The sequence below is a fragment of the Parus major genome, chromosome 1 (assembly GCF_001522545.3).
Source record: "Parus major isolate Abel chromosome 1, Parus_major1.1, whole genome shotgun sequence".
In the NCBI taxonomy this organism is placed as follows: domain Eukaryota; kingdom Metazoa; phylum Chordata; class Aves; order Passeriformes; family Paridae; genus Parus; species Parus major.
The window spans coordinates 84,263,699-84,290,300 of record NC_031768.1 but is presented as its reverse complement, the minus strand read 5'-3'; the positions used below and the strand labels follow the sequence as shown (position 1 = coordinate 84,290,300).

The following is a 26,602-nucleotide window of genomic DNA, read 5'->3' as shown; positions in this document are numbered from 1 at the left end:
TCTTTTAAAAAAAATCAGTAGTGCTAATTCCTCATCTCCAACAAAAGCATACACACAGGAGAGGGGAAAAAGAAAAAAAAGCCCACTAATCTGCTGAGCCTTTTTCTTTAGCCATTACAGGCAGAGCAGTAATGTCTGTAACACTCTCCTTGTACGTGCTACCAAAGAACACAAGAGAGGCTTTGAAACGAGTCCTTTTGCAGTCAGCTTTGCCCAGATCAGAGCTCTGGACAGCAAGCCCAAGAGCATTTATGCAGTTCACAGGCGCTGCTGGGGTCGACACCACAAGAAGGCACAGAACCGTTTAATTAATTGCTCCCTTTCTGTGACTGTATTTTGCTCTACCCAGTTCTCTGGGAAAATTTGAGAGCTTAATGTGGAGGCCAAGAGAATACCCACAGCACTCCTTCTAACACACTGAAAGCATCAAAAGCCAGGGTCCCATCCTGCAAAATGCTGAGCTTACTCACCCCAGCCCAGTGAAGAGCCCAGCCCCTGTTAGCTAAAGGCTCTCAGGAGTCCCCTTGGACACTGAGGCAGTACCTGGAAGTGCTGCTGGGGCACAGCTATCCTCTGCACAGATGGTGGAGGCTGCACTGTTGCACAGGCCACACTTGTGTTCTCCACCCTATATGAACAGCCAGGAAGGGAGAGACTTTCTACCTTTCACCTTTATTTCACACACTACTAAAACAGTGTCCAGAAGCAGCCACCTTTGGGAGCCTTCTGCCATGCAGAATGAAAGCTCGTTTCATTTGAGTTCATTGACATTTCATTATTGAGGAAGTGAGAAGAACCAATAGAGAAGTAATAAGTATCCGTACCCAAAGCTGCTTCAAATCATTCTTTTAATTAAACTCATGCAATGTTTGTAGGCCTCAGTGTCTCTGCCTTACTGGCAACTTTTATGGTGCAATCCAAATAGAATTAATTGTGCTGACGATTCCCAAGCCAGGAATGGATTGTGTTCCTTTTCTGAGCCAGGACTCCACGTTGCTACCAAGGTAATAAAGACTTATTTGTGCTGTTGAACTAAGGGCATATAACTCTGAACAAGGCTATTAATCAAGAAAGTGCAATCCCTGCACAGTCAGCTTACAACCAATGCCAAGGTCACACCACAAAGTAGTGACACAGCTGGAGGCAGAAGCTGGTTCCTGTGACTCAGGGCTAAGCACTAAACCATACCAGTACACACAGGGAGCAAAGATGTTTTCCAAAACTTCATCACCCCAGTGAGTTCTACTGTAAGCCATAAAAATACATTACCAACATGGCAGAGAGGGAACAATTCATTTTCACGGTGCCCTTGCTGTCACCCCAAAATGTAACAGATGCCTATGTAAACACAAATACATTGATTACTCTGGCAAGATCTGCAGGGATGAGTTAAGCTGAACAGTGACTTGTGCCAAATCTCATCTTTGGCCATGCTTAATGAACACAGCATGTAACCCTTCGACACAGTGTATGTTCCCCCGCACTGTAATCCACCAACCCCTCCCTGCAATACACACAGCAAAATCTAGAAACAATAACTTCTAACCCAAATACAAAACAACACACAATGTCAGTAGAGGAGGAGAAATGCTCAGCAAGGTGACCCTAAAGCCCTGGAGTTTAGCTTTATCTACCCACTGTCCTTTCTCTTAAGAAGGGAAGAAGTTAATAAAGTGAGCCATCTGATTCAATTCCACTCTGTTCTGGCATGACCATATTCATATTGAGCATGTAGGACCTGTGTGCTCCACTGAAATAAGCAGATGACTTTGCTCAGCTGCCAGGACACACCAGCTGGCTGCAGTGCTTGACCTGAACATGAATGCAATTGTTCAGGGATGCTGAAATTTGTCTGTTGAAAGATGTTGTGGCCCCGTGTACAAAATCACACACTCACAGGCAACCATTCAAAATATCAGCCCAATGTTTCCTGGGTCTAGTTTTTAGAGGAGCTGGAAACCCAGAGCTCCTAATGATGATAACAAGGTACAGATATCCAGCATCGTGGAGAAGACGCAGAATATTTTAAATCCTTAAGTTGGGTAGACTGTGTTAAAAAATACCTGTTGGAGTTGGACAGAAATATCTGGGTTTTAACCTCAGTGTAAAAATAATACTCCCATTACTATTGTCTGGTGGTTTGGTTGGTTCTGCCCAATGAAAATGCACATTTCTGTTGAAAAGGCAGAAGAGAGGACTGAATTTTACCCAGAAAAATGAGTTTTGAAAAATTCCACATAGGCCATTTCTGCTTGCCCTCTGATGATGAGAAAAAGCTGCATCTTGACAAGTCTTTTGTAGCAGTATGTGAGGCTTAGGCCTGGGCAGCAGAGCTGGTGTGCTGAGTGCTGAGGTTTCGGCTCATGCTGCGATGAGATGGGACTGTACTTCCTTTTGTAAGCAGCCAAAAATAAATACATAAATTGAAAAAAAAAAAAAAGAAAAAAGAAAAAAGAAAAAAAGCTGTCTAAGTTCCCAGACAGGGACTGGGAAGTGCCAACTTCCCCCTGCAGCCAGTCCAGACTGAAGTAATGCAGCAGCTTCTCTCGCTGCAACCTCCAAGGAGAGGGATCCACGGTGCCTGCAAGGTTGCAAGCGCACAGCACCCTCTGGCCACACCCCAGGACCTGCTCCCCCCTTGCTACAGCCTCCTCTGGCTTCAGCAGCACAAAACAGAAGATGGGACAAGGATTCTTCCCAAGTCACCCCCCCTCTGCTTGAATACGGTCCAGGCACACTTGAGTAATTAAGAACAAAGTGACCCATATACCCTAATTATCTGGCGAAGCACCCAGAAGTTTGTTTATTAAACCTCACAGCACAGCCAGACACTGGATTGTTAGTCTACAGATGGCAGGAGAATAGGGGAAAACCAGGACAAAGGACCTAAGAGTTACTCAGAGCCATACAAGTCGTCTGCTCCAGGCTTGAAGACCTCATCAGCCTGGGTCCTCCACCCTTTTATGCAACAGTGTTATATTTTATTGTCAGTGGAGTCTTCCTTTCTCCTAGTTCTGATATTATTGTTTCTAATTAAAGTAAATAAAATGACCGATTAGCAATGAAAGCTCAAGCTGGGTTCATGAAAGCCACCAGAGTAGTTGAGGATTTATTCAAATAATCATTTCCCATGCTCTAGCTAACAGATATATTCTACAAAGGAGCAATACAAAATGTTTCAAAGATTTAAATAAAACAGGTAGCTAAGATGTTGTTCAAACTTAATCACCCCATTGACTCCTACTCTAAGGCATTAAAATACATTACCAACATGTCAGGGGGAACAATTAGGTTAGATCTCTTTTAAAGTGAAAAAACCCCATGTTCTTTAGAAACTGCATTATAAGAGCCAGGAAGAGGATATTTAATTTAATTTTTTTTCATTTTTCAGATGCACATCAGTTTTATGAACTCTGCAAATATCAATCACAAGATGAAAAAGCATCAGTGGGTGAATTACTGAACAAAGGGAGTTATGGTTCAAGCCACATTCCAAAGTTTGGGTGTGACTATTTAAAACCACCAAAGCCTCAAATTCTACAGTAACTAAACAAAGTAGGCAACTGTATCCAAAAAATTACTAAAATCCCTATAAAATGCAATATGTTCCAGATGACTACAACATGTATTTATATTCTATTCTACTTTAGCACAATGACAACAAATCCAAGAATTCCAGGGCATGTGCTAATGGATTTGTGCATCTGTTTTAAGGAAAGCTGTGGGAGCAAATAGGGAGGAAGCTGCCTGACTTCACATCTCATCCTGGAGCCACTTCCCGAGGCACAGAGACTCCTTGAGAAGCAGGAGCTGTAGCCTGGACACAAGGCAGATTCATGCTCTCACAAGCTATCAAGTTTGCCACAGCGCTGTTTTGCCACTGATGTCAGCTGAGCTGCCCGCAGGCTTCTTGCTTGTCTCAGTCACAAAGTAAAATAAGCTTGCAGAAGTCACCATGAATGTGGCTACTATGGCACAGGAACATGTGGGCAGAGGGTTGTGACAGCCCTACTGTCACTCACAAAGCCACAGCTTCTTAAACCCCTGCAGCTCTCACAGCGTTGTCCAGGCACACGGATGAAGTGGAACTGCAAGGCCCTACACACACTATGTGGATGTATGTGGATGCTGGGCTCTCCTGACAGATCCTACAGCACCTACCACTGACTGGACTGGGGATGACAAGGTACTCAGAGAAGGAAAAGGGACTTTGCACCGGATTCAAGACAAAAACGCACTGGTTCAACTTAGCTTACTTGTAAAATGAGAACCAAGAATTTCAGCTGAGTACACCTTTCACCAGATGAGCATAAAATTGGTTCTCTTGCTACCCGCACTTGATTTTTTGATTTGGAGCAAGGACATAGCACAAAGAGCACATATTCCAAGACTACTGGGATTGCATTCAGCCCTTCTCCATGTGAGGATCCCAGAACATGGCTGAACTGCAGCTATCCTCAGCACACACTCACCATGCTTGCAAGCAGATTACCTGCTTACCCTCCCAAAAAGGTGGAGAGGTAAAAAGGACCAACAGTATATCCATGTGGACTGTAAAGCTCCAACTAGCCAAGCAACTCTAGACTCACTGTTGTACCTACAGAGTTCATGTATTTGGTCTCCCAGTAATACGAAGTCATTAACAATCACTGCAGTAGTCGTGAACCAGACTGAAGTATGCAGTAATTGATTAAAACCAGACATGCCACGGTAGCTTTTTATAGATCCAATTAAGTGTCAGCCTAATTAATGGAAGTTAGTGCACTAATTATAAGAGTCTGCATTCTGACTCAGACTCAAACAAATATTGTGCAAGAAATGTAAGAAATTTTTTTCAGACATCCAAGATAAATAATTACACTTATTTTTGTTACTTCTTAGCAACAGGAATGTTATACAACTGGACATCATTCCTGCAGCTGCATTCAGAAGCATTTAAAATTGTACAGTGTAGAGCAAATATTTGTTTAAAGACAATGCAATCTGTTTCATCATTAGCAAGTCATTTTGGAATCAAATTTTAAGAGCGTGTGTTGCCAGACTGCTGAGAATGAAGCCTCTTTTATGGAAGGCAGCCTCAAACACATCTCTTTTGAGCTCTGCAGTGTTTGCTTGAACATCAAAATCACAGCTCTCTCTCTCATTCTCCATCCTCCATGCTTTGAAAAACACTGAAGTACTGGCATTTTAAAAGTGAAATCAGTGTGACTTAGTACCTTCTCCAAACGACAGGAAATTCACTGAGTTCAGCTCTCTACAATCTCAGGCAAACACAGTTAAAATAGTCTGGATGCTTTTTAGACCCTCTCTGCAACCTTCAAAATCAGTTGCAGGATTGCAGAGAATATCTGGATTAGGCAGAAGAGCAGCAGAACACACGATGGTTTAGCAATCAAGAGGATGTGATTGAGGAGAGGGGGATTAATTATGCTGCATCTAAACCAAGTTTGATAAGTAGGTGTTAACAGGCAGAAGTCAGAATTAAGGGCTGAGATTTTAAGTTAGCAGGAAAACACAAGTCCTGGGGATATTGAACTGAAATTGAACTAGAGAGATCATTCACCAAGATGATATTGTGTCTGAAATAGGTGGAGAGGACAATGAGAACAAGAGCAAGAAGAAACTTAAAAGAAGAAAATTACTTGGGCTAGAAGGGACCTCAGGAGGTCATTGGTCCAGTCTTCTGTTCAAAGCAGAAGGGCAGCAAGGCCAGACCAGCTCGCAGTTCCACCTAGCTGCATCTTTGATGAAAAGCACACAGTTTCTCTCATCAATCTCTTTCAATGCTTGACTGATTTCTCCATTATTTTCCCTCCTATATCCACTGAGAACTTCCCTTTTCTCAACTTATCCCCATTGTCTCTTGCCCTCCTGTCATTCACCACTGCAGAGTAGGCCTGTCTTCGGAGAAACTTCTTGCAGAGCTGTAATTCTTGACAACAATTGGCTTTGGCTGTCTCCAGTACGCCTCAATTATTTTCAGCTGTCACAGACCCTCCAGCCCAGTTCAGGTCTGCAAAGGGGCCTTTGTCCTCACCAGAGGACTGGGAAAAGGAAATACCACATGGACTTCACAGAAAACCAATGACATTTAAAATCAGATATCAGGACACAGACAGCCCTACACTCCTACCACGCATGCTGGTTACTGACTCATCGGAGACTGAAGGGGAGAGCTGTATTACTGAATAAAGACTTTTCTGGAGACCTTAGAAAGCCCATAGATTTACAGCAGCTGACAATGATTCAGACATGCAGAGCAGACAACCTAGATGCTGTCACTGCTGAGATGAGGCACAATGTAACAACAAGTTGTGCCAAGTAGGCCGTTTGTGTCACACTGGGAGACAAGATGAACTCCTCTGACCTTGCCTTCAATAACAGAGCACAGCAGACCGTCAATAAATGCAGGAACATCTCTCTTCCCACTTTTCCTCAAAGAAAAAACTTACCAACTAAAAATGGCTCACTGCTCTCTCCTGTTATCAGGAATAGCATCCCAAGCAGCCCTGCCATGAAACAGAACCCTGAGCCCTGGACAACACATAAGCATGGACATTCAGGTGATGCCCTGTGGTCTGCAGACAAACTCTCTGCAAGGACAGAAGATGAGAGCCCAGGCTCATCTGGTAAGTCTTCTCCATACCTCCCTTTCCAGACTTTTCCAACCACAGCTTTGAGGTTGCCGATAAGCTCTGTAAAGCTAAAAACTAACCCCAAAATTACATGACTGCCTGTCTGACCTTCTGTTCCCCTTCTACATGTACCCCCCCACAAAGAGTAAATTCCTACCTGCCTCTCACACCTATCCTGCTCCACCTCTGCTTTCTAATGGACTTCTGCAGGATATGTCTCTCTCCCAAGGTCTACAAGTCACGAGAGAATATGGGTCAAAACTGGATGGGGAAGGTTCTCCTCAGCATTTCTACCTCAGTCTCCTCCCACAAACTATCAAGAACAAAGCGTTCTTGAGAGTCTTAAGACTGCAACACTCAACATTGTATTTAAGCTAAAGGTTAATTTTTGAAGACTAGATAATTTTATAGACATGAAGAATTTAGTCTGGCTAAAACAAAGGGTAAATTTCATGGAATCAAATCCAAAACAGATAAATGTTTATGTTTTACCTGATTTGTTTATTGGGAACACCAGAATATTTTCATTTTGGAGGTGGAAGACTCACTTTTTACTACTCTAAGTGTGAAAGTGTCACGTCTTTCAAAGAGAGAGTTCTCTTTCATAATGGGCTTGGTCTTCATCTACACTGAATCTTTCCAATAAATTAACTGAATTAGTATATTGAGTAGCTGGCATGAAATCAGCACAATAACCCTTATTGGAAGGCACATTTTTCTGTGCATTTGCAATGTGGGTTCTCCTCAGACATGGTACTTCAGCCAAATCCCTGCTGGCCAGCTGGACTGCTGATAGAGCCTGTCAGAGACCAGATCTCAGGGAGGTAGCACTGCAGTTGTTTGCCACGCACCAAGGGGGTTCATCGTGAACTTATGGTAACTTTAGAAACACTTTTAAAGTGGTCAGTTACTGTGGTGACCTTCTGAAAATGGGAGGGATAAAATCCTAGCTTTGGAAAGTGTATACTTTAAAGATTGGCCTTTTCATCTGGGAGTTCTGGCCTGTATTTCTAATAGTATTTGATGTCCATGCCTCATATGCAATGTTGAGAATCAGTGCTGGAGTTTTTTTATGTAATCATTGCTGGAGTTTAATTGGCTGCTAATAAACAGCTGCAGTGAAATTGTCCAAAGGGCAATTTTTGCATACAAATCAAAACATATAAATTTTTTCAGAAATCTCTTTTCTGCCTGGTTTGCTCTCCCTGAGAGACATGGTCTCTTCTCAGACCAGCTCAATGTCTGTGATATGCTGAAATACTCAAGCTAGACATTTTTGATACACAGGATGTTTCTCATGTGGTGCCCTCCCTGCTGTGGCCAAAGCACAGGTCACTTGACAGCCAAAGTCTGGCATAATCTCAGATATTAGCTGGGGAAAGTTAATGAGGAAGAGATTTGTTTAACTGAAGGGGGGAGAATTTTGTCCCTGGAAGATGAGATGACATGAGTTTGTGTTAGACTTAATTGACTGTCAAGTGCTGTGACCTTTACTGAAAGACGTAATTCCGCAATTCAAATAAGTCCAAAGACAGAACACAGATTCTAATGATCAACCTGAAATACAACCTCACTCTATTACATCAGGCTGTACCCCTCAAATAGCACACAGTCTGCTCTAAGATAGAGCAGAAAGCTAAACTCGGCAGATTACCTGTCTGGTAAATACTTTTTCCATTGATATCACTCAGATGTACCTTGCTCTCTAAGGACAGATAAATAAAAAAATCAATTCTCTTCAGCATGCAGTACATTACTGCTTCATGTTCCTATTTTACAGTAGTGTGCTGTTCTTACAGGCATTTTGAATGAATCCAGGGCCATCTAAAATTAGATGTGTTTATTCGTAATGGAGCATAGCTGTTCTGGGAACCTGCTCCTTTTATTTTTATTTTATTTAAGTACACTGAGTTTTTGAGGCCTGCCACTCAAGTGGTATTGAATCCCTTCAGTCTTCAAAAATAAATGAAGCTCTTCTAGATGCAAAAGCACTGCACAGATACATCACACAGCATTAACTCCCTAGATGCTGTGAGACCCTTCAGAATATAGACTCATTGAATGGTTCTGGAAGTGACCTCAAAGACAATGCTGTTCTAACTCTCCAGCCATGGGCAGGGACACCTTCCACTACCCCAGGTTGGCTCAGTGTCCCACCCAACCTGGCCTTGAACACATACAGGGATGGGGCAGCCACAGCTTCTCTGGTAAACCTGTGCCAGTGCCTCACCACCTTCAAGTAAAGAACTTCTTCCTAATATCTAATTTAAACCTTTCCTCTTGCTATCTGAAGCCATCCCCCCTTGCCCGGTCACTCCTTGTCCAAAGCCCCTCCTCAATTCTCTTGTAGCCCCTTAAGTACTAGAAGGTGCCCTAAAGTCTCCCTGGAGCCTCCTCTTACGCAGGCTGAACAACCCCAGCTCTCTCAGCCTGTGTCCATACAACAGATGCTCCAGCCCTCTGTCTAGGCTGGCCTTTCACCATGCCCATCATCCAGCCACTGCCACTCAATCCACTTCTGGCAGATAACCATGACAGATATATAATGGATACCAAAATTACCAGTTGGGAATATCCCACAAAGATGAAAACATCTAATTTTGCTCACCCTGCCATTACTTCCAAATGTAGCTGGCCAGAAACTGTCAGGAAGGCAGGCACATTGAAGAATTGGGTCTTTTCTGCAGACTCCTTTGCCTCTCTTGATGTCTGTAACAATGAACAACAAATCAGACCACTGGTGTTTAAATAAAAAGCACAGTACCTGGTTTATTTTCCCTCTTTTCAAAGCATTGATTTTCACTTTCCTACCAAGATGAACAGCGAGGAGGAAGAGAAGAATCTCTATCATTTGTAGTTTGAAGCTTGATACAGCATTGCCTTCAAAATTCAATTTCAAGCCTGATGAGAAAATAGAGGAGTGCTTTCTGTGTCAGTCCCACTGACTTTCAGAAACTTTAAAAACAGTGTTATTTTCTTTTCATGGGGAAATTAATTTGTTTCCACTGGAAAAAGACAAACAGTAATAAAAAAAAAGGCAACGCAATATCCTCTTAAGATTTGTTATTCAATCTTCAAAAATATCACAACTGAAACAATATTACTTTGAAGACATCAGAGCTTACATATTATATAGGCAGTGAAAAATAAACTATGTTTCATTTCAGCTTTTGCATGCTTTTTCAGGTCATCAGATATTTTAAGCATAAAAATCTACAAAACTTAGCAGTTTTCAGTGTTCCATTATGAAAATAAAAAATGAAAAACAAAGGTCCCAAGAGACAATAGGCATGATTTAGAAAAAGACACACAAAAATTTATCTGAAAACAAGAATAATCTTTAATATTTACTGTGTCAAGTACTAGAACAGGTTGTCCAGAGAGCCTGTAGTCTCCATCTGGGGAGATATAAAAAACTCAGCAGTGGAGTACTGTGCAACTTGCTCCAGCTGACCCTGTTTGAGCACAGTGAGACAGATTAGATGATCTCTAGAGGCCACAACTCAGTGACTTTTAAAGAAACATGAAGATAAATGATAGTGTGTTTCAACATCTTGTATATTTCAATGTCATCCCTAAACTTCGGAGGAGCCAAAGCTTCAGAAGAAAAACAAAATGGAACTTCAAAGCTAATCTGAGGTCTGTCTGGCTGATCTACATTCACTTCCAAACGAAGACTTTCTTCTGAAATAAGTCTGAAATATACTTTTCAAGGTGTAGCTCCTAGAAGTCATGCTAAGTGTGGCTTGTTCAGCTAAGTATGCCACTGCCTCCAGCACTCCCCAACTTGCTCTGTCACAGGTAGCTTTGTTCACCAGCCTTTGATAGTCTACAAGCTGCCATTTTTCTCAATGAGCTTGAAGGTGTTGCTTTTGTTCTCAAAAAGCTCTGCTGCTCATCACAAAGATAAAACAGTGACTTCCAAAAACCTCAGATCACAAGGCAGTTTTATCTCTTCACAGCATCACACAGAAGAAAAAAGCAAGCTTGCCTTGTTCCACAGAGATCAATGAAAAGATGACAATTTGTGGCTGTAACTCCAAAACTGCTTCCTTTGTTTCAGAGGTTTTGTGGTTCTGAAAAAATCAAACACCAAACTCCAAGGATGCAGAAGCAGGTCCCTGCTGTTTTCATCAAATAAACCCAGAGCATTTGCTCAAAAACAATAAGGATATTAATAAACATTCACACACTGCAGCCCCAGAACCATGGCCAGAAGACTGAAGAGCCATGATTTCTGGTTTCCCTTTCATGGTTTCTCTTTCCCTGCAAGCTTCGTTCAGACATTCCTTATCCCACCAGTGAAAAGTTCCACCTAATCCTGTAGGATGCAACTTCTAAACAATGAGAAAGAGACAAACTGGAAGCAAGAAAAGAAAAATAAATCAGCCACAAAATCTCAGTGCTTCCCCCCAAATTCACAAACAGGATACAGCTGTCTCCAGGAGCTGGGGCCTGGTTTATTTCTAACAACTTTGTGTCATTTTTCATTCTCCAAATCAGATGTGATCTCAGAGAGACATAAAGAAAATAGAAACACAGTAAGTGACTGGAGAAAGTGAGACAATCTACAACTCAGCTGGGCTTCTGAAAACCTGCAGCCTGTTTGAGAGGTCACAGAGACCCCCAGATGTATTGTCTGCATTGTGAGCAGCTCCTGAATGGCTTCTGACAGAAGGTGAAGAGCAAACACAGCAATATTTGGATAAAACTGTACTGCCCCATCACTATCTGATCTCCTCCCCTCTCCACAGCTGCCCACTTGCTCTTCCTCATCCTAAGGCACAATACTTGATACAACTGGGTGTTGTGAGCTGCAGCACAGCTCATGCAGAAAATTCTTCTGTGCTAGAAAAATTAAATGCCTCTCTTTTTGCTCAGAAGGGATACCTTCAGCAAGAGGAGATTCCATAATTAATAGCTGCACATTTCACAGGAAAAAGTATCAGCTAAGCCACTGGAGGTGATTCCTCCACTTGACACATTCAAGCACAGGCCAATATTCCCAAGTGCCTGGGTCTCAGATTCATGCTCAACCTTTTCAATCAAGGTGGCTTTTTTATTATATGAAACCACAGCCACTGGTACAAGACAAACGAATGGTAGGGGACACTATCCATTCACTACTGACAGAGATTGGTTTTCATGCCCATGACTAGCAAAACGAAGCAACAACACTGTGGTGCTTTTACTTCAATTAGATAGACACTTATCCCAATTCCCAATCCCAAATCAAGGACTCAGTAAAAGACTGGGAGGGGAATTACGGGTTTCCTTTCAAGCTCTTTCCATCCCAGAGTCAAAAAAACTATCCATATTACAATGGGGGAAAAGGGAGAGGGAACCTGTATGAAGCAACTTGGTGTCTCAAAGTAAATGTGCTATGAACATACTAGTATTTGACGTGAACTTCAAAGGCTTTTATTCTCATTCTAAATACAAGAACAACTGGATTTAGTACCTGTTTTGTTCTCCATCTCCTCAAATGTCTAATGATTTAATTTAAAATGATTCCCTTTGATGTCAGTCTTGTATTAACTTCTCCTTGAGGCAATTAGCTTCAGGAGAGTACAAACTGTTTGATTCTGTTTTACACTCTATGCAAGCCAAAAGCATGAAGGGATCAGAGAACACTTGAAAAGCTCATAAAAATCATTGCTGTAGCTCTAGCCGAGATCGACACTTCCATGCTGCTGCAGCTTCCCAGAAACACATCTTTAATCCAGATTTTCTCTCTGTGACACCCCATTATAAACATGACTGGATTTTCTTTTTTAGACAATCCCTACAAAACTCCTAACTTCCAAGAAGTCCTCCTTGCAATTCCAGTCCTAATTCTGATCAGCTGGACTTGCACTGAGCAATAGCAGCTGGTTCTGCTGAGACACACATCTCATAAATATGTACTGGAATGCATAACGTCTCATAAATACGGACTGGACAGCCGGATATGAATCAGGTAGAAACGAGCAGAAAATGGGAGAGCTAGAACATGAAAAAGCAAGCTGTCCTTCATCTCAGGTCCAGCCTACCCTGATCCTTGCCAAGCACATCTCTGAAGCACCAGTCTCCCAGAAACTGGCTGCCTCCCGGACTATCACACATCTCTAAAAGGGGAAACACCTTACAGACACTAACACTGTTGCGTGTAACTGTGATTCTCCCCAGCAGATCCCAACTTTCTTCAGTGCTGACAAGGATATTTTTCAGTAGTACCAAAGGGGTGGTAGGAGTAAGTTTCTGCATCTTCAGCAGCAGGTAGATATTGCTGGTGCCACAGCCATCAACCCTCACCTTCAGGAACCTAAAAACTTTGACATTCACTCCTGTGAGCGAGGGGCAAAAAAACCCTGGAAGCCCAACACCGTATGATCTCCAGATGCAATTTAGAGAAGAACTATATCTGGGTGCTTCTTCAGGTTTACAGTTAAATATCCATTCTTGTAATGAAATGGCCTGATCCAGACTCTGGGCTCAGGCAATCATCATTCAGGTGCCATGAGGTGGGTGTGTGGGAAGAGACAAGCCTCACAGAGGTCACATTTTACCTCTGCTGAGCCATCAGTGCAGCACTCCTTACTCGTTGAGAGTAGTCCCAGAAAGAAATACAGCCACAGACAATAAAAACTGCATATGAGATCTACTTTAAGGAGCTGTGAATGCATGATACAATTGTTATGCTTTGAAACTCACTTCAGGCTGAGCTCTCTTAAGAGGCTGCAGCTGGGAAACAGGGAAAGTGGCTGTGGAGACCCACACTGAACCAGCTGGAGTGTCCTGGGCCAGACAGGCTCTTACAAAGCACAGAGAAGCTTCCACCTTTCTCCACAGCAGCTGAGAGAAAATTTTCCAGGGAGCAAAGTGGAAAAGAGATCAAGAGACTCAGAAAGCAGGGAGTCTTCAACACTGCACACAGAGTGGGAACCTACTGAAAACAGCAGGAAACAGACATACAGCTGGGTCACAAAGTAAAAAGTAAGGCAGATTTCCTAGGATGCAGCCACAGAAGGAGACTGGGTAAAGTTTCTTGCAACATACGAAGCTGCTAAGAATTTCAGACTTCAGAAGAAATAAAAGAGAAAAACAAGTAAAAAACCCCTCAAAACCAAGGAAAGAATCTGTGCTGAGGTGGAAGTGCTAAAACTGCTGGTATGGGAAAATTATTTTCTGATTAAAATAGAGTAAAGGCTATCTGCCCCTGCTGATTTGTGCTCTCCCTATTTCAAGAATTACCTCATCCTGCTTTGTATGATACTACAACGCTGCTTTCAACAGTCAAAGCTCTTCTAGTATTTTCAATATATTTACTTCAAATAAAGAAGCACAAACAAGATGCTTTCTCCCCTGCACGCTCCCACCACAGGAAGACACTGTCAACGGTGCAGAAAGCCACAAGCTGGTGTTGCTGATGTTCTCTGTGTGGGTTAGGGTCTGCCTAGCTGTCTTCACACTTCTGGCAGCTTCTTCTCAAACCTACACACTTTCCAGGTGGAAAAGTTTCCTCTGGAGTTGTTACCATCTTGTGCCTTATTTATTATTTAAAATGTCCTCTGCACTCTCTTCACCATTACAGTACTTAATTTTAAAAACATTTAGTTAATTTGCCCAGCAGAGAGGGAATATGGATTCTCCCCCATCCCAAGTCCTAATATGAGAGCATCCCAACCAAAGCCATGTACAGACTAATCAGTACATTCAAAACCAAATAAAGGTAATGAGGAAGCTGAACATATAAACAAATACAAATCCTACAGGATTAAGAGTTTTAGGAATCAAAGACCATATTTCAAAAAGCCTTTTCATTGTAACTTCAGATACATTTTTCCCCCTCTCTCCAATTCACATGTAAAAACATATTCCAACTCTCTTCACTTTCCATCACTTCAAAAGAATGTGCAGGCCTGAGCAGCCATCAGATGTTTAATCAGAGGATTAAAATTTTGCCAGTTAGAGAAAACAGCTATTTAAAGGCAATAGCTCACAGTGGTGCAAAAGCAGCCTCTACTTAGGTCCTGAAGGCTATTCAACTGAAGTTTTCAACTTACTCCACCTGCAGCAGGTCAGCCAAACTGCTGAGACTATTAGCTCTATGTACTGCCCAAGGGAGCTAAAAAAACCCCAAAACCCAAAGGCAGGAAAAAACCCAACCTGTTAACAGTAGATGTACTACAACTACTACAAATTCAGGAGTAACAGGACACCAATTCTGGTTTCAGCTAGAAGACAGACCTTAAAACTGAAGGAACAGGATTTAAGTATTTTTTGAAACTGAATAATCTAATTTGAAGGTTGTTTTCATCAATTCCCATCACAAGAAATCTTAGCTCCTCCTCAAATATAAGAGGAACATCAATTTATATTCTCCCTTGTCCTGTTCAACCAGTGAATTAAAGGCTAGTTTAAAAAGCGACTGAATACAGCAGAAAAGAATGTCCGGATAGTTGGTTTGGTTAAAAGCACATGAAGATTCTGGGCTTTCTGGCAAACACCAGGCCTTTATTATTATGTCTGACACCCTTCTGTCATTCTTATTTTGTGTCTGACAGCATCGTATGCATGACCCAAGGCAGGCTTCATCTTCCCCACGTTTTCACTCTCAAAAAACAGTGTCACTGCTCCAGTGGAGTGAAGCAATCCCTGTAGGATAGCATGCAGTCTTAGATCTCTGCTAGCCAGGACCAATTGTGAACAGGGCTTTGCAGAAACAAAACTAAGTCCTAAATGAGGCCAGACAATGAAGCTGTACTCAAAGAAGGAACAGGAAATCAGGGAGAACTTCCCTCTTCCCAGCAGCAAGTGGGTTTGTGAAGCCCTTCATTTATGGCACAGGCCATTTAATGGGGTCTGACTTGGCACTTGCAGAACACCTTTCAAGCACAGCTGTAGTTTCATTTCTCCAAGACAGGTATTATTTGCTCCTCAGCAATCCCACTGGAAAGGAGTTAAATATCTGCCTTGAACCATGCATTTAGGTGAAAGCCAGTTTATACAAGTTTCAGGCTGACAATTTAGCACCTCATTCAACATTTGCATCAGGGTTTCTGTCACTACCAGCCACCTACGCTGTAGTCCTGCATCCTCTACAGCTTTCAAGTGGATAGAATTTGTACTGAAGACGAAATACATTGTACAGCTGCAAACTGCATAATGTTTCCATCATTAAGTGTCACTTGTTTCCACGTCTTAATTTGCATGCAACAGCCTGGAGTGAACCCTGGGTAGCATTAAGACATCTCAATTAAACAGGAACAATTTAGTTTAGCTAATCAACCCTATTGTCCCAGCAAGGAAAAAGCTGAGACACATGTATTGGTCTGGAAGGGAATCACTGGTAGCACAGGTTAGACCTTGAGATCCTGGAGAACAAGTAGACAGAAGCTTTTTTTGTCATGAGGCTGTGCAGAGCAGAAGATGTGATCCCATAGCAAGTAACTGCTACCTCAACAATTTTTCTTTTGCTTACAGATGAATCACCCACAAAACCGGAGCCAATACATGTAAGTGGCAAGGAGGCCATTGTTTGGGACAGAAGAGTGAATTTCAGATACAGAAGTATAAAATGCAGATGGAATTAATGGGTGCAGTATGATTAATGACTGTGGGGTCAGGAATCATGAGAAATCTGTGGGGGAGATCTTAGTGGCTATGGCTGTGTTTCAGTTTCACAGGAGGTTTGGACCCATGATGTGAAGTACTCTTATAATGATAGATTGTGGCAGTACTTTGTGGTTATGGGGAGGCTTGACAATATTGAGGGAGAATTGCGACATACAACAGGAGGAGCTTGTAGGGAGGAACCTGTATGTACACATTGGTGAAAAGGAGTTTCAGGTATTGCTGACTTTTTTTTTTTTTTTAGGATTATCTCATGATTAATTATATTCTTTGTTTCAAAGCTAAGAAACATTTGAGTGTAGTAATCTGTCCTGAATGATCCATCCCATCTCTTGGGCTCTTATGATCACATCATTCTGTTTCCTAAGATGTTCCACCTCCCTCCATTATCATCTGTAAATTTTTCCACAGTACCAGGGATGGAACAACCTCATCAGTACAAAAGGTACTGATTAATGCACAAAATACCAATAAAATAAAAGATAATGTATCTGTTTAACTGTCTAAATTATTAGGTGAAGCAAAGGATTGCTATATTTAAAAAAAAAATATAAAATCACAGAAGTACATAGAAGGGTTTTATAGAGATAAACATTTCCTCTAACCTTGAATAACTCAAGAATTCCTTTGCAAAAAAACCAAAACAACAAAAACAAATTTTATGCAACCCAACTTACCTCAATTTGAAAGAGTTCCCCAGCACCTTCACAGTCATTGGATGTAATTATGGGGGTATGAATATGTACATATCCATTATCCTGGAACAGACAGAACAGCAAAGTTAAGAAGCTAAAGATTCCAAACATCACCCTGAAGGATGACATCAACCAGCACACATAACTAGGCCATTATCCCAGCCAGGACAGCACATGTAGTCTTTTGTGCAGCTTCTGCCTTACAGGGACAGATGACAAACTAAATGCCAAGATGATTTAGAAATCAGTGTTTACTACCTGTGCTCCTCTAGGTTTCATAACTAAAAGAGATTTATGTCATTACTATGAGTTGTTTTTTTTGCAATGGCCTGTTTCCACACCATTCCCCTTTCTTCTCACTTCCTTCTGCAATTTTATATTTTTGGGCAGTTTTGATCAAATTCATCCCTATGACCTCAACACTTTGTTTTTTTCAGCTTTTTGGAAGGCACTGGTTAGGAAAAGGACAGTCTTCGTGCGCTGCATTAAAAGAAGTGATCAAATGTATTGGATGATAGAAATTACAGACTAGATGAAAGAGACATTAAAAATACCCAACCACCAGTAAAGTATCAATCCTGCCTTGCATCTTCTAAGATACTGAAATCAAGCTGATTTTAAGAGACAGGGTATACCCTGGCTTGGTCATATTCTAGGTATTACATTCATGTAATAGTTCATAAATCCAGCAAAGGCCTCTGACACCAGTAAGGCTGAATGAAGAAAGACCCTGTTTCCTGGATTTCTCTGCAGTGCAACCTTAGGCTTTTAAAACAGCTGCCACACAATATTCAGTGGATGGATACATCTTAGCTTCACAGCTTGTACCAGAATATTACAATTCAGTCACATGAGACATCATGGTCCTTAACCAGCTCGTTAAGGGGCTAGGAAGACAGGAGTAGTATTTACTGCCCACTATGAGAGTCAAACTAAAAATGATTTGGAACAAAAACCTCCTATAGACATACAACGCATTTTGTGGGAATACAGTAACACAACCAAGAGGGAGCAAAGTCCCTGCAGTCAGCTATAGGCTACCTTGGTTACAGGTGCAAAGACCTTGGCTCTTCACTTGGCTCCAGTTACTGCACAGAAGGAAGTTTTGGATCCGGAACTACTTGCTTTGCCTGGAGGAGGAAGCTTCAGTCTACCAGTACAAAATGCACGTCTCTGACATAGTTCACAGCATATTCAGAGCCCTGTAGGTTACATGGCCTCCCAGCTCTACTGGAGATGTTTGAAAAATGCCTAAATCCCTCATACAGTAGTTGCAGTTGCTGCAAAGAAGCAGATTTCACACAGATGATCCCTTAAATGCTTTGGAAAGTAAAGCAAACTGCACAGATCTGAAATAAGAGAATCCCCTAAAAACCTCTTGGATAATTCCCCTTATAAAAGCTTTTAAAATAATTCAAGTTGCATTACTGGCTCCCACAAACCTGGAACTTAACGTGCAGAATGGAAGTTGCCATTCACAATGCAACTATCTTATTGTGCCTAGGAGCAATGTTCCTATCCCACATGGACCACAATTCTCAGAAGAAGATTTAAAGAGGACATTTTAGCTTTCAACATCCAAACCAAAGGCATTTGGCACTAGTCATTCATTCCTGGAAATGAACAGGCTACAAAATAGAGGTTCTTAAAGTTACAGAGAGTCTTGATAATTTTGTGTATTCAAACAACTCCACTCATTTTCTTCCATCATTAGGCTCCTTACAGCTTTGGTGAGTGGAGATGCTCAAATAATTTGACTGAATATTTTGAATACTATTGAATAATTTGAATAACTTTGTAGCTATGGTATATTCTGACATTAACATATAGAAAACTGTAATACTCTTGAGATAATGCAAGTGGCAATTTTAAGACTTCCTTCCATTAGAAATGGAATAAAACCCCAGACATTCCTGGGAGAATGCTAGGAGAGTTCTCACACGAGCATTTGTAAATATCAGGTCTGGGACCAAATCTTTCTTATTCCTTTAAAAACTTAAGTGTAGCTGCCACTGCTAAATTGATGACAGATTCTATTTTTTCTCTGCTCTTGAGCATTGTAAACAGGAAGGTATGTCAGGGCCTGAGCAGGAGCTGATCTGGAGAAGCAAAGCCTGAGTAAGATGGTTTTGTATCTGGGCTGCCTTCGGTGTCCAGGTTTGGAAGCACAAACCATTGTAGGCAATGCCATCTAGTGGCTCGACACCGGCACAGACTGATTCACAACAGAGCTGGCTTCGGTCTTAGGCACAATCCTGAAACCCACAGCTTTACCTGACACAGGATTTCTCTTAAAAAAACACAAAACACACCCCCGACACCCAACAAAACCCACAAAAGTCATCCAAACGCCATGCACTTCCACACAGACAGCTCTTAGAGTAAGCAAGCCTTCTTTGCAACTGCAGTCAACAAAGACCACCAAACGTGGGACCTGGAATTCACCTTGACATTTCTAAACTGTTCCTTGGGCCACACTAATTATTACATATGAATTTAGTCATCAGAATGCTCTGAGTATGACCCTATTCTAACCAAAGACAGCTTATCTAAACTAAAACATGCTTATTTCCAGTAACAGCTTTAAAGAAAGGCTCAGGTGTGCTGGAAGATTTGTAACCTTCCTTTGTCTACACTCACAAAGAATCACAGTCTTTATGTGACAACTGGCATCAGAGTCAATTCACTGCCTGCACAATGCCTGTGCTGTGCCCACAGCTTAAGAGTGACACATTCAGAAAACACGAGGGGCTTCCACCCATCAGTTTCAAATGAATCAGAACAGGAGTCTCCTAATGTCAGCATCCAGACTTGTACTGCAGTAAGAGGCAAGAACTGAGAATAACATGAAGCCCTGAGTCAGCCCGTCTGAGCTCCTGTATCACAGATTTTTCCATGTGGGAGGAGGCTTCTGTCCAAGGACCATAAGGTCACTGCAGAGGATGGGTTGAACAAGTCCATATTATGTTGTGTTCCACAGACCACACACTCACAGACAACTGTACTGCAACTCTGTGAAAGGGATAAATAACAGGAAATGGGTGGAAAGACACTGACAGGCCACAGATGCGCTAACCTGATCATAAGCAACAGTCTGGCCAAGGCCCAGAAAAATCCATACCCTGCAGCCAAGATATCATGCTTCTTCCCTCCTAACCTGCTCCCATAAAGCCAGCCTGAGTGGAGTGCTCTACACATGAGGCTCTGTACAGAAGGGACTACCTGGAAGAAGGAGTGGATGGCTGCAGTGGCTTCACTGCGGATTCGCAGCAGGGCGCCCAGCGTGTTGCTCCTGCATCGCAGGTGAGGGAACTGTCGGACATACTCCAGCGGGTGCCTCTCCTTCATTTTCAGGGGAAATGACTGAAAACAACAAGGAAATCAAAGTAACAGGATGAGAACTGGGGAGTCCATGCAGTTTTACTGCTATTCACGGAATGCCATTTCTCCCTACTTAAACTCAGTCATCATTACAGAGCACAGAATAACTAGATGTTCTTGCCTATATTTTCTGGTTATTTTTGTGTATTTTACAGTGCTTACAGAAGAGCAAGAGCCATGAACACAAGAGGAGGTATTAGCACTATAAAATGCTCCACCTTTTGGGGAGGTTGAGCCCCACTGAAATCCAGCTGTTCCCCTCACTGCTGCAACAGAAAGCCGGTTCTGAATGTGCCTGTGCCAGATATGGTTCTTCCAGCTGCACAACCTGAAGCATCTTGCCAGTTCCACTGTTTCTCCAATTTATATCCAAGACAGACTTACCAGGTAAGCCACTTGCACAGGTAAGTGCTTCAGAGTGGGATAAAGGCAAACTCTACACTGTCAGCTTGTGCACATTTTCCCTGAAGAAACAGCTCTGCCCCAGAAATGAGCTTTCATGGTGAACCAGTGTTTCTCCTTTCATGCAGCCTACAGACACTGCTGACAAAGTCTGCAGGACCACTCAGGCTTAAAGAAAATACAGTTTCAAGCACGTTTTACTGTATACTTGGACCTTCCAAAAATTGATTTCCAGCGGTCGTATCCCTCCTGCTGCAGTGACATACCCAAATATCACAAGGTCCCACCACATGAATTGTTTCAGCTTGCAGCTCCATGTTTTGCATCCTATGAGGACTTTTGACAAGCTTCCCCTGCACTTCCACTGCACTTCCAAAAGTCAGGTCTCTAAGAAATCAAGAAAAAACAACAGCTTAACTAGGTGCAGATACAACTACATTCAGAAAAGACATTTCTGTTAATTTAGCTCAATCACTTGAGATCAAATGAAAAATCATTAAAATCATTAAATGCAGAGGTGTGAATGGGAAGAGATTAACAAAGCTATAGAAGAATTTAGGACAAGGCAGGAATGTTGGACAAGTGGGGAGAAAACTGACAGGTATTTATTAGAAGGGGTTCTTGGTGGGGACAAATGTGGTTGGTGAGTCCCTGGCACAGGGAAGGAGGCCTAAGCAAACCCCTCCAAGCACTGCTCAGCACATACATTTCTCCAGTTATTTCAAATGGACCTACCTCTTTTCCAGGCTGGGATCAGCAACCACCTGGAGGCTTTCCAGAGAACTGCCATCATTTATGTGCAGGAACAAAACTTCCTTCTGGGATCGGACAGAGCGGACCCAGCCCTAGAGGTAAAAGAAAAAGAGATTTGTTATTTTTTGGCAGGAACGCTGTGTGCTCATGCTCTTCTTCCAGCTGAGCTGGACACACCACTTCAGGCCTATTTCAGCTTCTTACTGAAATCAAAGTAACTGTTTCTTTAGAGGCAAAAAATTAATCATAATAAAAAAAAACAAGAAGAGAAAAAAAGTTAGTGTCAGTTTTTCTTTTGACTTCAAAGTAGAGAGAAACAAATCCTTAAGCAGAGACATCCTTCTGAGGCAGTCTCTTCCTGAGAACAGAGAGGATTAATAAGATGTATCTGCATCTTTGGGGAGCTGAGAATAAAGAAAGCAACAAAGCATTCTGAAAATGTCAAGTGTTTTGGCAAAGTGCATACTTCTATCAGTGATGTCCCTTCTGAACTCTTACTAAAAGAGGAGAGACCAGTAATGCACCATTCTGCATTACAATACACTCAAGACCATTCTGATGGTTTTCAAGATCAGTTTTGTTGTTGTATCCCTGTAGAAAGGTTCCAATCTTTCAAATCTTCAAATCTGTTCACTAGTGGTTTATGTGGTCTAAATTGCTGGAATGGTAAAATAATGTTGCAGCCAATAGATTCACATGAAAAACTACATATTCATGCAAAACCAAAAAAATTATTGCCTTGGATGTTTCTCCTTTCATCTCAAAATCAAGACTGCTTCACTGAGCCCATGGGAAAAAAAAAAAAAAAAAAAAGATAATGGGAAAAAAATTAAAAATACTTTGTCCAGTTTTATGAAAAGAATTAAACTAATAATACCCAAATTCTAACAGCAAAATAGTAGAACTGACCATGACCTGCATAGAACACAGGCTAATGTCTTAATTTGAGCTTTTTAATGATATATAAATTTCAATTACTTTTTTTAAGGGAAATATTTTTCCCTTAAAAAGTCAGTACCAAGGCAGCAAGCAATAGTAATAGCATCCAAAAGAGAACTCCTACAGTAGTTCCTCAGCTCACCAGAGTTGAGACAAAGCTGGCTTTCAAAGGAAAATTATCTGCTGGGGGCCTTCCAGCTCATCTTCCAACAATATTGTAGAGAACAATCAAAACCAGTGCTGATTAAACAACCAAACTGCCTCTTTTCCAACCAGTTTCATCTTTTTCTTAACTGTAAGGGACCAAATAGTCCCAATGACTTCAAACTGTGCAAGTGCTTCAGGGATTTTATACCAGACAAGCCAATGCAAATTCATCTACTTCTGTCACCCAGAGAGATCAAACCAAGAATTAAATAGCACCACCAGTAAAACATGTTATAATTTGAAGAATGACTGCTAACACAGGCAAAGCATTACACAGGCTTGTGTAACACGCTTTCCATGTTCCATGTAAGAACCATGGAAGATTTTAAAGACATGAACCTAGTGAGTCAGGCAGGGCAAACCACCCCTGCAGAGTGTTCCACCCGAAGAACTAATGCAAGAAACAAGATCATCTGGGCATCCTCTTATTTGTATGGTTAAAGTAAAAGGCATTTCATGCAGTAGCATGCCTGAAGCTGTTGTACTTATCCTCTGTATTCCAGGAAATCCCCAGAAAACACCATGTATGTTATACTGGATACACTGTTTAATGTAGAACAGCAGATATTTTTCCTCAGTTTCCCTCTCCACAAACACTCCTTAACAAAACACACCAATTAAAATGAACAAAGAAAAATTCTCAGGAATATTTTTTGCCACCTCATCAAGCAGTTCTGGGATCAATTAAAAAAGAAGAGGAGCCTTCCTGCAATAGGAAGTAAGAGCATACCCACAGGCTTGTATCGGAGCAGCAGAGGCTGTGGCAGCAATGTTTTGACCACTTCACATCTTACCAGAATGAATATACAACAGAAGTGACAATCCTGACTGTAACAACTAGACTGCACATCCCAATAATCTGGCCATAATAAGGTTGGATTTAAGCCAGACCACATCCCTAGCCCAGTTTAAAACCTCCACATTTTGCCTGTGCAGGGGAAGAGCAAAGCAGCAATGCTCTGGAGGACAGGGAAGGGGGAGGAATGCCACTACTGCAAATTTTAGCATCAGTTTATTCTAGCTTGCATCATTCATCAAACTACATCAGAGAAGAACCAACACAGGATGAGCTTCTTCCAAACCTATCAGGCTTCAGCTATGTGTGAGCAGGAACACCAGTGTGCTACAAACTGGTTTTTGGGTCAGTAGAATCACAGAAAGGCATGAATTGAAAGGGACCTTAAATGTTATCCAGTTCTAACTGCCATGGGCAGGGACACCATCCACTAGACCAGGTTGCTCCAAGTCCCATCCTGGCCTTGAACACCTCCAGGAATGGGGCAGCTACATCTTCTCTAGGCAACCTGTGCCAGTGCCTCACCACCCCCACGGTGAGAAATTCCTTCTTATATATCTAAATCTAACCTCTTTCAGTTTTGTTTAAAACTCTTACCCAGTACCCCAGTCCTTTTTACATTGTGGAGAAATACTGACAACTGCACAGCTCTGCATTGAAGCAGGGACTCTGTGTGCAACCACCGCTCTGACATTTGGAAACACCAGAAAACAGGGGAACACACAATCCTACGCCAAGGAAAACAGCTCCATAGCTAAAATGCCCATTAATTCCAGGCTATCTTGGTTCTCAAGAGGAGCCAAATACAAACGTCAGTTGTATTTAAACCTAAGTGCTATCGATGGTTCTACTAACACTGCTCTAACCCTGGATGTACGTGGCACAAGAACTATGGAAAAGCTTTAAAAACAGCAGCACGCAGGCAATGGCTCGCTCTCCTGAACAGAGCGGGTAATAAAGCCAGCGTGGCGGAGGGCACACTCAGTACAACCCATCACAGCGACAAAGCTCCTCTGCACGGGCCGACTGACTCCAAAGCTTCGCTGCCTGCCACAGCAGCGAAGGGAGCAGGCAGGGCGGGAGAACACACGGGGAGGCTCTGCGCGACTGCAGAGGAGATCTGGGAGCTCAGCAGAACGCTCTGCAGGGCTCCCACGTTTCCCTCCCCTCCGCTCAGGCTCCGGGCCGGGCCATTCCCGGGCACACACCTGCACTCTGACCGCGTCCGCCGGCTTCCGCGCCCCCAGCGCCTCGCGCACCCGCAGCCGCACGGCCCGCGGCAGGGAGGCGCAGCGGCGGAGGGCCTGCCACCCGCCCCGGGCGCCCAGCATGGCAAGGCCGGGAGGGGCCAGCTCCCCCAGACGCCCGGCCCGAGCCCGGCCGGCCGCTCTCTGTTCCCGGCTCCCGCTCCGCTCCCGGCCCGCTCCGCACGGGCCCACGTGAGTCGGCCTGACTCCCCCCGCGCCACGTGACCTCCCGTCCAGCCAATGGATGCTCTGGCTGCCCGTTGCCAGCCAATCAGAACATAATGCGCGGCTCAGCCCACCCTTTCCGCCGTTCGGGCGCAAGCGGCCCTGGGAAATGTAGTTCCCCTTATTGGGTGTCGGCTCCTAACGGGACACGTGGGGATGGGATCCCCACGAGTGGGGGGAAGGATGCTCCGTGGCCGCGAGAGGGATCCCCTGGTGGGACACAAGGGAGCCCCGTGGCGGGGTAGGGGATCCTGCTGATCTCTGGGACTACCTCAGCGGCAGCGCGGTCTGGAGATGGGGTGGTTCTCGGGGACCTTCAGCTACTCTCCCGTCCCCCTGGCTTTTTCTCAGGGACCATAGCCCCTCGACATTCCTCGTTTTTCCTGATAAGAGGCGTAGGACTTGGGTCTGCTCTGCAAGTCTTGCTGACGAATAAACCTTTTCTCCTGTTTCTTTTTGATGTTTATGCCCCTCTGTCCTTCCAGCTCTTCTGGGTGGATGGTGAGGAGCAGCCATCAGGGTCTCCAGCCCTGCAGGGAATGACTTGGCAATACAGTTGGGCTTAAAATTGGACATGACCCAGCAAAGTGCACTTGCAACCCGGAAAGCCAGTTGTATTCTGGACTGCATGCAAAGCAGTGGGGCCGGCAAGGTGAGAGAAGGATTCTGCTACCTGTTCTTGTGAGACCTCACCTGGAGCATCTAGCTCTGCGCTCATGTGCACTGGAAACATAAGGACCTATTGAACTGAGTACAAAAGAGGTCACAAAGATGATCAGAGAGCTGGAGCACCTGTGCTGTGGAGATGGGCTGAGACAGTTGGGGCTGCTCAGCCTGAGGAAAAGAAGGCTTCTTCCTTTCTGAAGCCTTCCAAACTTAAAGAGGGCTTATAAGAAAGACAGAGAAGACTTTAGTGCCAAGATAAGGGACAATGGCTTTAAAATGAAAGAATGTAGATTTAGATTGGACATGATGAATAAATCCTCTACCGTGGAGCTCTGGAAGAGGTTGCCTAGAGAAACTGTGGCTGCCTCAACCTTAGAAGTATTCAAAGTCAGGTTAAATGGGGCTTAGATCAATTAAGTCTAATAGAAGGGTCCCCTGCCCATGACAGGAATGTTGAAATTAGATTATATTTAAATGTCTTTTACAACCCAAAACATTCTGTGAGTCTATGAAATGTATAAAGTCAGTGCTGCTCCTCATGCAGCCCAGTCTTTGCTTCTCTACTTGCCTGATTCGTGCCTGTCCCTCTTCTGCAGCATCACTGCAGGAAGGCAGCAGCTGAACATGTCTGCTGTACTTGTGGTCAGAGGTTGCCTCATTGCTGTGCTTTGGTCATTGGAGCACTCTGGGTGATGCAGCAGAGCAGCAGTGGGATGCCCCAGGGCCAGGAGGTGCTGGGAGGCAGCTTTGGTAGTGACACTGCTTGTAGGGAGACAAATCCCTACCTTGCTGTAAAGTCACAGGTAAGAAAGGAATTGCTGAGCAGAGACTGCATTTAGAAGAAACAAGCTGGGCTCATGGGAAAGAGAGAGGAAAGCTTTGTAGATGCCTGGTTTTGACTTTCCCATGTGATTATTTTTATCTGGGCATGAAAAGCTTCTTTGTCCTTAAAGTCCAAAGTTGCTTGCCAGGGCTTTCCTTCACCTCTGCTTTTGCTCCAAGTAAGCTGATATCCTCACCCCCTTGACCTGAGCTCTGACC

At 43.1% G+C, this 26,602-nt stretch overlaps 1 protein-coding gene across 3 annotated transcripts in view; it reads right to left on the bottom strand.

Annotated features, from left to right (window-relative positions):
* NARS2 (asparaginyl-tRNA synthetase 2, mitochondrial) overlaps positions 1–24,840 on the bottom strand; it is a 48,244-nt gene extending 23,404 nt beyond the window's left edge. The window contains exons 1-6 of one of the 3 annotated variants that reach the window (XM_015634892.3): positions 24,632–24,840; positions 21,464–21,573; positions 20,995–21,115; positions 20,168–20,308; positions 16,928–17,008; positions 9,244–9,344 (exon numbers count right to left, since the gene is read on the bottom strand). In XM_015634892.3, coding sequence (XP_015490378.1) covers positions 9,244–9,344; positions 16,928–17,008; positions 20,168–20,308; positions 20,995–21,115; positions 21,464–21,573; positions 24,632–24,754 — 677 coding nt within the window. In that variant the 5' untranslated portion in view covers positions 24,755–24,840. The remainder of the gene's footprint in view (positions 1–9,243; positions 9,345–16,927; positions 17,009–20,167; positions 20,309–20,994; positions 21,116–21,463; positions 21,574–24,631) is intronic. The other 2 variants (XM_033516483.1, XM_015634882.2) reach the window with 2 other exon arrangements.
* Positions 24,841–26,602: the final 1,762 nt, after the last annotated feature.